General features: G+C 43.4%; 1 protein-coding gene across 2 annotated transcripts in view; it reads left to right on the top strand.

Moving 5' to 3' along the window:
- Positions 1-2,949: 2,949 nt before the first annotated feature.
- Positions 2,950-12,659, top strand: part of ppp4r3b (protein phosphatase 4, regulatory subunit 3B) — a 34,638-nt gene continuing 24,928 nt past the window's right edge. Inside the window, exons 1-7 of one of the 2 annotated variants that reach the window (XM_079855715.1) lie at positions 2,950-3,540; positions 3,637-3,692; positions 3,795-3,893; positions 6,841-7,107; positions 11,426-11,779; positions 12,435-12,512; positions 12,602-12,659. The exon at positions 12,602-12,659 is cut by the window's right edge and continues 59 nt beyond it. In XM_079855715.1, coding sequence (XP_079711841.1) covers positions 3,411-3,540; positions 3,637-3,692; positions 3,795-3,893; positions 6,841-7,107; positions 11,426-11,779; positions 12,435-12,512; positions 12,602-12,659 — 1,042 coding nt within the window. In that variant the 5' untranslated portion in view covers positions 2,950-3,410. Of the gene's footprint in view, positions 3,541-3,636; positions 3,693-3,794; positions 3,894-6,840; positions 7,108-11,425; positions 11,800-12,400; positions 12,513-12,601 lie in introns of both variants that reach the window. The other variant, XM_079855714.1, reaches the window with a different exon arrangement.

Genomic DNA, 12,659 nt, shown 5'->3' with positions numbered 1-12,659 from the left:
AAAATACTACCGGGTTTCTACTGATACAAAGCTTAATGCCAATCGGTGAAGTGTCCCTTTAAATAACTTTATTTATTCATTTGCACTGGCTCAAATAGAAAGTGTAAGGCTCATAAAATTGGTACAGCAAAAGATGTTTAAAATTTTGTTAGACCATTAGACTGTGTATCAAGCCACATTATAATATTTGATGAGCCTTTTAAAAATGAAGAAAAGAAAAGAAACAGCGCTTTAATAATAATAATAATTTGTTACATTCATATAGCGCTTTTCTGGGTTACTCAAAGCGCTTTACATGGAAGGGGGAATCTCCTCAACCAACACCAGTGTGCAGCTAGAACACACACACACACACACACACACACACACACACCACACACACACACACACCACACACACACACACACACACACACCACACACACACACACACACACACACACACCACACACACACACCACACACACACAGGAGAGGAGACAGTGATGAGGCCATCAGTATATGGGGATGATTAGGAGGCCATGATGGACAGATCCAACTTTTAATGAATGGACAATCAATCAGTGTTAATGGACAGAGGCCACTGGGCAAATGTTAATGGGTTACACCCCGACTCTCACGAGGAGTGCCATGGGATTTTTAATGACCACAGAGAGTCAGGATCTCGGTTTATAACGTCTCATCTGAAGGACGGTGCTCTTCGACAGTATAGTGTCCCCGTCACTGGTGAAGACCCACACAGACCCCAGGGTGAGCAGCGCCCCCTGCTGGCCTCACTCACACCTCCTCCAGCTGTGACCTGGTGTCCCAGGAGTCTCCCATCCAGGTTTACTGTCACACAACAGCCAACAGCGTTTCCCACTATGAGCAGCGTGGATCTAACGATATATAGAGCATTAAAAATAGTATTTTAAACTAAACATTAGATACATGTATTATGATTCCCTCTGTAGAGAATATTGAGGTGGGTTCTGTTTAAAAGTGTGACAGGCTCTGAAGAGATCACATCTTTAAAAGTGACCAGTAGAGCAGCGATATGCATATTTATCGGTTAAAACACTTGACCACACATATATCATTTCATGTGAATCAGACTTAATAGTTTTTGATTGTAAATGTTACTTACAGCATTCTAAATAAATGCAAAGATTTTTTTCCCCCAAAAAAATTGCCAGATTTTTCTTTGCATTATCCACAGTTACTCTTACATCTCTGATGGCCATTTGGGCTCTGGTATTACACATGTGCATGATATCATGTCCTATATTTGTCACTGAGATTGTGCTTTAAAAGGCTAAATCAGCCGGTGTGCCATGTCTTACATGTATTAAATATTATATATTGCAAATCAGCCTCCATTGCAAATAAGATTTATTTGCAAAATTTACAAACTTGCAGCTGTTTCCATTGAACAAATCAAACAAAGGTATTTGAAATAGCTCAACACAAATGTTTCAAGTGGTTTCTCCAAATTTAACTGAAAGTGCAACTTTTAATGAGTTCTGCAGTCAGTTATTCATCCCCTTCACGGCCAGCATCTGCAGTACTCAGTCAAACACCCTTCTGCTGTCCTGAGCGGCTGAAGCGAGATGTGTAAGACAGCAGCTTCTGTGTCTGAGGAGTCTGAGCCCGTTCCTCATGAGCAATGGCCTCCAGTTCAGGGATATTCTTGACCTTCTTCAAATCCCACCAGAGATGTTCAATGGGGTTCGAGTCAGGAGACTGTGAAGCCACTGTATCTCCCAGGACTTCTTCTGCAACCAAGCCTTGAGGAATCTGAGGAATGCTTGGGATCATTGTCCTGTTGAAGGTCCGAGCTCCAGCTTCCTCACTGACGGCATGATGTTTTCTCCCAGGATCTCCTGATACTTCAGTGACTCCATCTCTCCTTCCTCACGCTTCTGGATCGCTTCCTTCTTCTGCCCCGTCCAGGGAGTGTACCACTGTTCTTTTAACTTTAAACATGCAAACTATGCGTCCAACGGTGTCTCTAGGAACACTTAGTGCCTTTGCTATCTTTTAATATCCTGTTCCTTGTTTGAGAAGGGCGATGATATCTTCTCTTAACCTTTTGGACCATTCTTTTTCATTCATTCAAACGTGACACTCAACAAACCTCACCAGTTCAGATGTTTCATGTGTTCTAGCTCAAGCACACCTGGTGCCGCTAATGAAGCCCTTGATTAGTGAGACAACACCTGTTCTGCAGATCTGGGCTGTTCTGAGGGAGTCTATTCAAGGGGCTGAACCATTTTTAAACTGCAGAAGTCAATAAAAGTTGCATTTTCATTTTTTTTGGGGAAACCACTTGAAACATTTGTTTTGTTGAGCTATTTCAATTGCTTTTGCTTGATTTGTTCATCGCAAACATCTGAAAGTCTGTAAATATTGCCAACAAACCTCATTTGCAATGGGGGATAAATCATTACAATTACAACTGTGTGTGTCTGTGTGTGTATTTATATAATATATAATTGTCAGCTGGACAAAAATTGTTCTGAAAGTGATTAAAATGATAGCCTACTGTCACTGACTCTGATATTCTTCAACAGAGTTGTAGGCGACATGGAAGTAAAAAATAATTAAAAAGGTAATTGCGACTTTAACCTCATCTCAAAATAATGCTGACTTTTTTCTTTCAATTTCGAGAACAAAAATTGCGAAATATAAACTCAAAATTCAATGGGGAAAATTTCCAAATTTCGAGAAAGAAAGTGAGAATTATGAGACATAAGATCAAAAAAGAGGATCAGAATTGTGAGTTGTAACCAGAATTGCGAGCGACAAGTCAGAACTGCGAAATATAAACTTAGAATTCTAAGAGGAATTGAGTTTTGGGAATCGAGCAGTGTCCGCTGATTGACTGTGGTAACCATGGTGACTGCAGTACGGCTGCGCGTGAGCGTGTCCTGCCGCGGCTTCCGTAGCCCGTGTGCGGAAACCCCGCGCCATCATCAGACGAGCGACGATGAAGTGAAAGACACACAAGATGGCGGCGATCGGCGGATAGACGGACATTCACGTAAACATTTAAACGACCCGACCCGATTAACGCTCATTCAGAGCCGTAACCGAGAGCCAAACACAGTTCAACGAGACCGTAGACCGTTCACGCGAGAGTCTGAGAATCGCGAGGCTGAAACTCTGAGGTTTGGCTCATTCTACTGATTTCGTGAGCTTAAGATGAACGATTGGAGATATTAAAGCGAGTGGTTAGACCTAATTAGACCGTTGATCTAGTCTCGTCGGGTGGTTTCCACAGGGTAAGGTGGTTTAGTGAGGTAAACTGGTGGTTTAGTGCGGTAGGATGTGTAGTTCCCGGCTGTGTGGATGCGAGGGCAGACAGTGCTAGTTTAGTGAGGTGAATATGCGCCAGGACTGCTAGTGTCGGAGAGGTTTGAGCTAGTGAAGATGAGCGACACCCGGAGGAGAGTGAAGCTGTACACGCTGAACGAGGACCGGCAGTGGGAGGACCGGGGCACGGGGCATGTGTGCTGCTCCGACGAGGAGACCTCGCTCACGGTCACCGCAGAGTCCGACGGTACGAGCCTCTTCACCACCACCACCACCATCATCATCATCATCACGTGACCCCGAGCTGATCTCTCTCTCTCTCTGTGTGTGTGTGTGTGTGTAGGGTCACTGCTGCTGGAGTCCAAGATCATCACCAGCACTGCGTATCAGAAACAGCAGGTACACGATCCTCATGCTTTCAGATTCAGCTCGCTTCCATCTGAGTGTTAAATAGACATCTCTCCTAACCCTGCCTGAGCCCTGTGACCTTTGACCCCTCAGGACACGCTCATCGTGTGGTCCGAAGCGGAGAACTACGACCTGGCCCTGAGTTTCCAAGAGAAAGCCGGCTGTGACGAGATCTGGGAGAAGATCTGTCAGGTTCGTTCATTTACATGATGACACAGTGTTTACATGAGGTCTGAGTAAAGTCCAGTCAGCTTCATTAATACTGCGCTTCTTACAGTACTGATCATTTCAAAGCAGCTTTACAGAGAGAACAGGAAAATAATAGCCTACAACAAAGTTTGTTTCCAGAAGAAAATAGCGTCACAGTCCAGCTTAAGTAAGTTCGGTGATGGTTAATTTCTGTTGTAAAAAAGTTAATAATTTAGTTTTTAAAAAAGTGATCAGGATGATGTGCGTGTGTATATGCCACTGATCCTCCTCATCACTTTCTTCAACAGAACATCTTGCGTGACTTGCGTCTAGTCTTTCAACTCTTCTTTTAAGATATTCAGCAACGACGTGTTTTCTGCTAACTGTGATCACGCACACCATCTCTCCTTCCCTGCGTCACACCTCATGTTTTAAAGTGTTTACATGTTCTATTGAACGAATCAGGAAAGATTTAAACTGAATCTGAATCCGAATGAAACTTAAATGGGATTTGGCCACTTCATCCCGATTGCCATGAGACTGTCGTCCTCTCTGTCCTCTTCCCTTATGGAGAAGAAATGTAACCACTGTTTATTATCTGTAAAATGCAGTTCAGAATGATGATCACTGAGAGTAATGTATGCATGACTCAAAAACACAACTAGAGACAGAGACATGTATTGTATAAAGCAGATAACCCTTTTTTCGGTACAAAATGAATTCCATAATTTGTTTGAACAGCCTTCCATAAGTGATCGCACAAGACGACGTGAACGAAGACCAAACCAGAGGTCGACCGATATGGTGTTTCTCTGGCCGATGCTTAGAAATCGATGGCTGATATATGATGCCGATTTGTTTTTGGCCGAATTCCCTTTTCTTTTTTTTCTTCATCTCATAAAATCTAACTGTTAATAAGAAGTAATAAAGAAAATTGCTTAAATTAGACATTTATTAACATTTAATTAAACACAAGCCTCTCCAATCAGAGCACTTGTATAAAACAATTCTGTATACGTTAAATATTAATTGGACATTACAGGTCATCAAAAATCTAGACTGTCAAATAAACTTTTAGATGAAAAGAAATAAAGTTTTAGTGGACAAAAACTTACATAAATAAAATAAATAGTAAGTAATCACTTACTTGTACATTTAATATTCTACATTCTCATTCTATATTGCTTATTAAAAACATATCGAAATATCGTGAACTCGATATGGCCCAAGTGTGAATGTGTCCTCTTATGCTCAGGAAGATATAAAAGAGTTTACTATTCCCTCTGAGACGTGGCGATCTGGATGTGTGTTGCCACACACACACACACACACACACACACACACACACACACACACACACACACACACACACACGAGTACCAAACTGAGAGATGCGGGTACTTTCCAGTCTACGTGTGCTTCGATATTTAAATAGGAAAGGCTTAGAAACAGGAACATTATCGTTTCTTGGGAAGTTTCCCGGTAGTCCTCTTCAGAGACTTAGCAGGCAGAGCGGGACTGTGATCTTCCTACAGCGAAGGGGCAGTGTCTCGGGTCCCTCATCATGCTTAGCTGCCCGCGGATGCGCCTGAATATTAATCGCCCTAATCTGCGGATGCTGAATCATAAAAAAATGCCAAAAATCGGCCCGATTAATCGGTTGGCCTCTAGAACAAACACCTCAACATAGACTAGTTTATCTTAAAGTCCCCCTGTAGTCAATTTCATCCCTTAAATGTCTTCATGCCTTAAAATATCTTGAATGTAACTCGACACCCTTGCCTCATTTAGTATTCGTGGTTCTATGAATATGCGAATGAGCCCCGCCTCCACTCTCTCACTCAGCTCAGAGATCCACTGGTTGACGATCACACGTTGATCTGATTGGTTACAAGGTAGTGTGTGACGTCAGAAACACCAGCGATTTCGAAGCGTGTGTTTGAGACTGTCTTTGGTTCACTGCAGTTTTAAGGAGGAAATACTCAGCAATGCTGTCGCTACGACACGTGTTACTGGTGTTCAGAAGCAACACCGGTTACATCACTTGCCCACCGCGCACCGTCGATTTGATTAGATTTTTTCTATTTTCAATATAAAATCATTTAGTTCAGTTAGAGAACAGACACTACAATAAAAACCTGAACGGTGTCTGCTTAATAACTCGTGATCAGATCATCAGCAGAGTCAGGTCTCGTTAATCACGAGAGCGAGGAGCTGAAGATGATGGCGGAACATTTGCTGTAAAAGCGCCTATTTAAGCGAATTTGTCATTGTGCTGTTTTGTTGTTGTGTTAAGAATAATAGTCTTATGAACTCACCATTCAAGCAGTCCGCCCCGAATTGGCGCCGATTTAAAAGCGAAAGTAAAATGCGCGCGTGTCGGAGCAGAACAGTGTTTTTCCATAGGAGTGAACTGAAACCGCTCGCTCTGTTCTGCTCCGACACGCGCGCATTTTACTTTCGCTTTTAAATCAGCGCCAGTTCGGGGAAAATATCTTCACCGTCACATCGCTACTCCGCAATGGTGTCGACTTATGAATTTACGCATGGTTTGTCTTAAAGCAGATTAAAAACACCACATAGACACATAGACAACTTTAACAGTAGGTGAGGACTAATCAGTCGCTCATACGGCAGTCGGCTCTTGTTGACGTGTTTGGTGTGCAGGGCAAAGACCCGTCAATGGAGATCACTCAGGATCCCTGGCTCATTTGCATATTCATAGAGCTGCGTATACTAAATGAGGCAAGGGTGTCGAGTTACATTCAAGATATTATAAGGCATGAAGACAAGGAAAAAACATGTAAATATGTCATTTTGGTGATCAAAGATGAGTTTTAAGGATAACATTTTTGACTACAGGGGGGCTTTAACAAGTAGGTAAGCCCCGTGGTCACTGATACTGAGGCTCTGCTGTTGTTGACGTGTGTGTGTGTGTGTGTGTGCGCAGGTGCAGGGCAAAGACCCGTCGGTGGAGATCACGCAGGACCCGATGGATGAGTCTGAGGAGGAGCGTTTGGAGGACCTGGAGTCGGCTCATGTGCTGGACCTGCCGGCCTGCGAGCCGGAGCATCTGGAGGAGATCGCGGAGCTGGTGACGTCCGTGCTGTCCTCGCCCGTGCGCCGCGAGAAGCTAGCGCTAGCTCTGCTGAGCTCAGGGTTCATCCGCAAGCTGCTGCTGCTCTTCCGCTCCTGCGAGGACTCACACCACCGACAGGCCAGTTACGCTTTCACTTCACGCATCATCACACTTTACCGCACAGCCGAGCTTCCTCCGCTAGTGCTGGCCGCTAGTCCACATCACCGCATCTGTCGAAGTTATACCGGTTTCACGTATATGACAGGTTTTGTTTTTTCAAGCATGACTGGGTGTTAACCACATGTTCTCCTGATTGAGAGGAAATACTGCAGTAGATTGGCTAAGAATGCCCTGTTTTACTGTCATGAGTGAATATTGTAGAAAAACAAACTCTAGGATTAATACAGGTTTGCAGGTTTTACAAAGAGGTCCAGCAGGAGGCGCTCATAAACGCTGCTTTATCAGGAACGATAAAGAAACATTCAATAAAAATTTCTGAAGACCGTCAGTTCCCTCCAGACACGCTCATATAAGAACACCCGCCGCGTTTAGATGTGAAACGAGCAGTGCTCATGTGTATTCAGCGATGTCAATGCCAACACTGATAGATTTTCCAAAACACAGAGTTGATATTGTGAACCAGTGTATGGGAAACACTGTAATATAGTTAGACAGCGATCAGTTCTAGTTTAACCGTCACAGTAGCACACACACTGAGCCTCTCCGGTGAGCAGTGAAAGACCCGCTCACAGCGTCGTGTTCCCAGCACTGTTTAAGAGACACACACTGGTATTGCGGTATATTAAACATTCATATCATAACAACAATAAACACCAGTATTCGGTGTGAACCGCCCAGCTCTATCTCCTGCAGATTTCTGCTCGGCGCACTCATATATACCATACATCCTTTGCCAGAAATGGTAACACACCCTGTCCACCTTATTCTTCACGCGGGCGCCGCCATTTCTAAATATAATGTGTTGATTTCCGGTCCGCCACTTCTGCTAACTGTAGTTGTATTGTGAACCCGCAGTTGTGCGTGGACTGTGTAGTTTGGCTGACTAGATAACTTCTAATATGGACTACACACAGACTGGCGTCGTCTGCACAGTTACGGTGTGACATATAGCGTAACTAATGCCTGCAAGATCTGTGTGCTACCCATAATCCCGCAGGACTGAATGTGGACGTGAGGCACCATGTGATCTGCCCTGCAAGCTCGTCGGCTTTGCTTAAAGCATTATTGTGATGCGTGTAGGGGTGTGACGATAACCGCATCACCGCAATATCGCGTTGATGAGATGCCTACCGCGGTGTGAGGTCATCACCGCACTTTGTTTTTTTTTTTTTTTTTTTTTTTTTTTGCTGAAAGTTACAGGAGTGCATATGGTGTGTGATATGAACTATAAACACATTAATATTTTGCTTATAATTTACTGTATTCTGTAGGGCTGGGTAAAAAAGATCGATTTCTCGATTTTAATCGATTCTCATTTTTACGAACCGATATCGATTCTTAAATCCCAAGAATCGATTAGTAATCCTGTTTTCAGTTGATGAATGAATGGAACATTGTTTCGAGCATCCCATCCAATAAATCGCAATAATCTTTGTGCTTTGTTATTATTGATATGAAACAAAGTCTCAGATTTCAAATTACGTCCATTTTCTTACGAAATTCAAAAACATAAATACCGTTTTTGGTGCTGTGGCGTGAGATCGCTCTGGCGAGAAGCAGCAGCGCGGAGCGCACGTGATCTTCTCTTCCGCCTTAATACCAGTTACAGCGCGAAATAAACATGAATGAGCATCTGAAAGTGTGTTAAAAGATAGAGTACAACTTATCGAAGTCCGTATCATGTCACATAGAATCGCTCAATCATCAGTGTTTCAACCGTGGAAAGACGTCAGTAAACAATGTCATGTAACGTCATTTCCTAAGAAAAAACCATATCCAGTGACCATTAACTCGTTAGTCAGCTAGAAAAATTAACTCTAGAGAGGAGCATTTTGTTAAATATATGCACCATATTACATATTCATTATACTTTTTAATGTTCTTCAATATTTAATGCATGTTTGAATATATCTGGAAAGTTTTTTATGACAGCCACCATTAAAATTTGTATATAATTTCATATAACTTTATTATTATAAAAATAAATAAAAGTGTATTTTAAGTGTTTGTATACAAATCAGTTATTTTTTTACCAATATTATAGTTGGCTAATGAAGGCTATAGGCTACAACTGACTCCCATAGTTTACAATAATAGTTAAGAGATTTGTTTTCCTTGAGAAAATTTGCAATGTATTGTACCTGATATCTAAAATAATCGATATTGAATCGAATCGAATCGTAATCGAAATCGAATCGAATTGCAAGCTTGTGAATCGAAATCGAATCGAATTGTGAAATTTGTGTCAATACCCAGCCCTAGTATTCTGCGAGTCCCATGTTCAAGGGCTTCTGGAGAAAAAAAAAACGCTTCCTGTGCAAGGGAGGGAGTCGAGGGACAGTCCTTAAACATAGCCTATGGGGGATTTATTTTTTTGTGTGTGTCCGATTATTATTAATTAACTGCTAGGTTTTGTGATGTTTACAGATAATGTTCAATTAAATACAAACAAACACAGGAATAAAAGACAAGCATAACGTAAACAGTTGGAGTTAGATTTTAATTGCAAGTAGCGATCTCTCTTATATGGTATAGGAAATAACAGTTGACGGCGCTAGCCGAATGATTAAAAAAATAGCCACGAATCTAGTGTCTAAGCCAAATACTGTGTCGCCTTTGAGGCAGGTGACAGTTAAGGGGAAGCCGGTGAATTTGGACAAGGCGCACAGAAGTATCCGTCTCGTGAGGAAATACCACTAACCAATAACTAGACCACATCTTAGAAAAATTAACCGTCCTGTGGCGTTTGCAGGACTAAAGTGCAGCACACCTACCTTAGGTCGGCGACACACTGGCTGCGTGGCGTGTCCGTTTTTATTTCGGCTCCCATGTTAACAGGTTAGAGCTTGAGAGCGTGAGACGCGCTGAAAACGCGTGCATGCCAGAAATAGAACTGATGCCTATTTTTCACGCGACACGCAAGCCTGTTGGAAGCGTTTCCTGGCAAAATAGAATAGGAAAAGATGTTTGTATGTCATTTTGACATGAATACATATTAATAAATTACATTTTGATGTTTGAAAGTTAAGGTTTTGACATAAATGTGGATATAAATGTAATTAAAAAAATATTATCGATTTTATATTGCACCTGTCAATACAGAACGAAATATTCTGTAGCCTATTTTGCCGTCAATGCTGCCGAGTGCCGACGCTGTCTTTGCTGCGGGTGATTTTTTTTGGGAGGGGGGGTGTGGTGGGGGGTGGTGTCGGTTAACTGCCAAACCGTGATTTTTTTTGCTTCTTCACCGCGGTAAGAAAAAATCCCATACCGTCACAGCCCTGCGTGAACACGCTGGCAATGCGAGTCGCTTGTTATTTTTATGATTTAGTCATATAGTTAACAGTGTATCTGTTGCATTAACCGTTTAACGTCATAGCGGCAAAATTCCACCTCGCGAGATCATCTGTCTAATATCTGGCCTCTTCTTTACGTTAGAAATATTACAGCCTCTGTCATTTATTGAACAATAACGTGGACATCTAGACACACAAGCTCATGAGGGTTTACACTTCTGAAGTGGCGCTGAATGAGCAGTTTGCATATTCAGAATCAGTGATGTGTTCTCCTGTGTCGGCGTAGGCCTATAGATTATTATAAATCTGGTGAAGTGATGCACGTTCCCATAAGCAGCCCGGACTCACAGCACATGCAGAGGTGGAGTTAGAGAAACGCCGCGCGGCGAAGACCGTCTACTCCCAGCACACAGTGACTGAACATGTTCTCATGAGATGTCCGGCCACTAACCCTAACCCCAGTGTTACACACACCGCGAGTGTGAGAGGCATTAGCCATCACGCTGTTTAATAGTGTTCTGTGTGTCTTAGCAGCCGGCTAGCGGAGCGGGAGTCTGACACAGCAGGAAGTGCGTCATCGTGTTTACTTCCGCGTTGCAGAATAAGGTGTATAGATATTCTCAGGTGGAGGTCATGTGACACACTAGAGTTCTGCTGTAGAAACATTCCTGTCCCACACAGAGGACCTAACAGTACACACACACACACACACACACACACACACACACAGAGGACCTAACAGTGCGCGCACACACACACACACACACACACACACACACACACACACCCACACAGAGGACCTAACAGTGCACACACACACACACACACACACACACACACACACACACACACACACACACACACACACACACACACACACACACACAGAGGACCTAACAGTGCACACACGCGCGCAGCACACACACACACACACACGCGTGCGCAGCTGCCTGACGTGTGTGTGTGTGTGTGTCCCGCAGGCGCTGCACCACCTGTACGAGATCGTGCGCGGCGTGCTGTTCCTCAACAAGGCGTCGCTGTTCGAGGTGCTGTTCTCGGACGACTGCATCATGGACGTGGTGGGCTGTCTGGAGTACGAGCCGGCGCTGGCCCAGCCGCGGAGACACCGCGAGTTCCTCACACACACCGCCCGCTTCCGCGAGGTCATCCCCATCACCGACTCTGAGCTGCGGCAGAAGATCCACCAGACCTACCGCGTGCAGTACATCCAGGACATCATCCTGCCCACGCCCTCCGTGTTCGAGGAGAACTTCCTGTCCACGCTCTCCTCCTTCATCTTCTTCAACAAGGTGGAGATCGTCAGCATGCTGCAGGTGCGCATCTGTGTGTGTGTGTGTGTGTGTGTGTGTGTGTGTGTGTGTGCGGGGGGGGGGACTCCAGAGGAAAACTGCTGTGTTCTGAGTGGACATATAGAGCCAGTTATTCCTGTGATATTTCAGCATCATTACTCCTGTCTTCTGTGTCACATGATCCTTCAGAAATCACTCCAGTAAAGACGTTTATAATGTTACAAAAGATTTTATTTCATATAAATGCTTTTCTTTTGAACTTTCAATTCATCAAAGAATCCTAAACAAAAATTGTACACAACAGTTTTCAACACTGATAATAATCATAAATGTTTCTTGATCATCAGATCCTCATATTAGAGTGATTTCTGGAGGATCATGTGACACTGAAGACTGGAGTAATGATGCTGAACATTCAGCTTTGATCACAGGAATAAATTACACTTTACTGTATATTCACATAGAGAACAGATGATTTACATTATAATAATATTTCACAATATTACTGTGTTTTTTTGTTGTATTTTTAATCAAATAAACACAGCCTTGGTGAGCAGAAGAGACATTAAAAAACATTATTATGAAGCAATATTCTCCTCATAACAGAAATGATGATGCGTTTAAGCCTGTAGAAACAGTCAGCAGTGTGTGTGTGTGTGTGTGTGTGTGTGTGTTTCAGGAGGATGAGAAGTTTCTGACGGAGGTGTTCGCTCAGCTGACGGATGAAGCCACGGAGGACGACAAGAGGAGAGAGCTGGTACTACACACACACTCACACACACACACACACACACACACACGCGCGCGCGCGGCAGGGGCTCACCCCGTCTCCTCTCTCACCCGCAGGTGAACTTCTTCAAGGAGTTTTGTGCGTTCTCACAAACCCTGCAGCCGCAGAACAGAG

The sequence above is a fragment of the Squalius cephalus genome (assembly GCF_949319135.1).
Source record: "Squalius cephalus genome assembly, chromosome: 21".
Taxonomy (NCBI): Eukaryota; Metazoa; Chordata; class Actinopteri; order Cypriniformes; family Leuciscidae; genus Squalius; species Squalius cephalus.
This window is presented reverse-complemented; position numbering and strand designations above follow the sequence as displayed.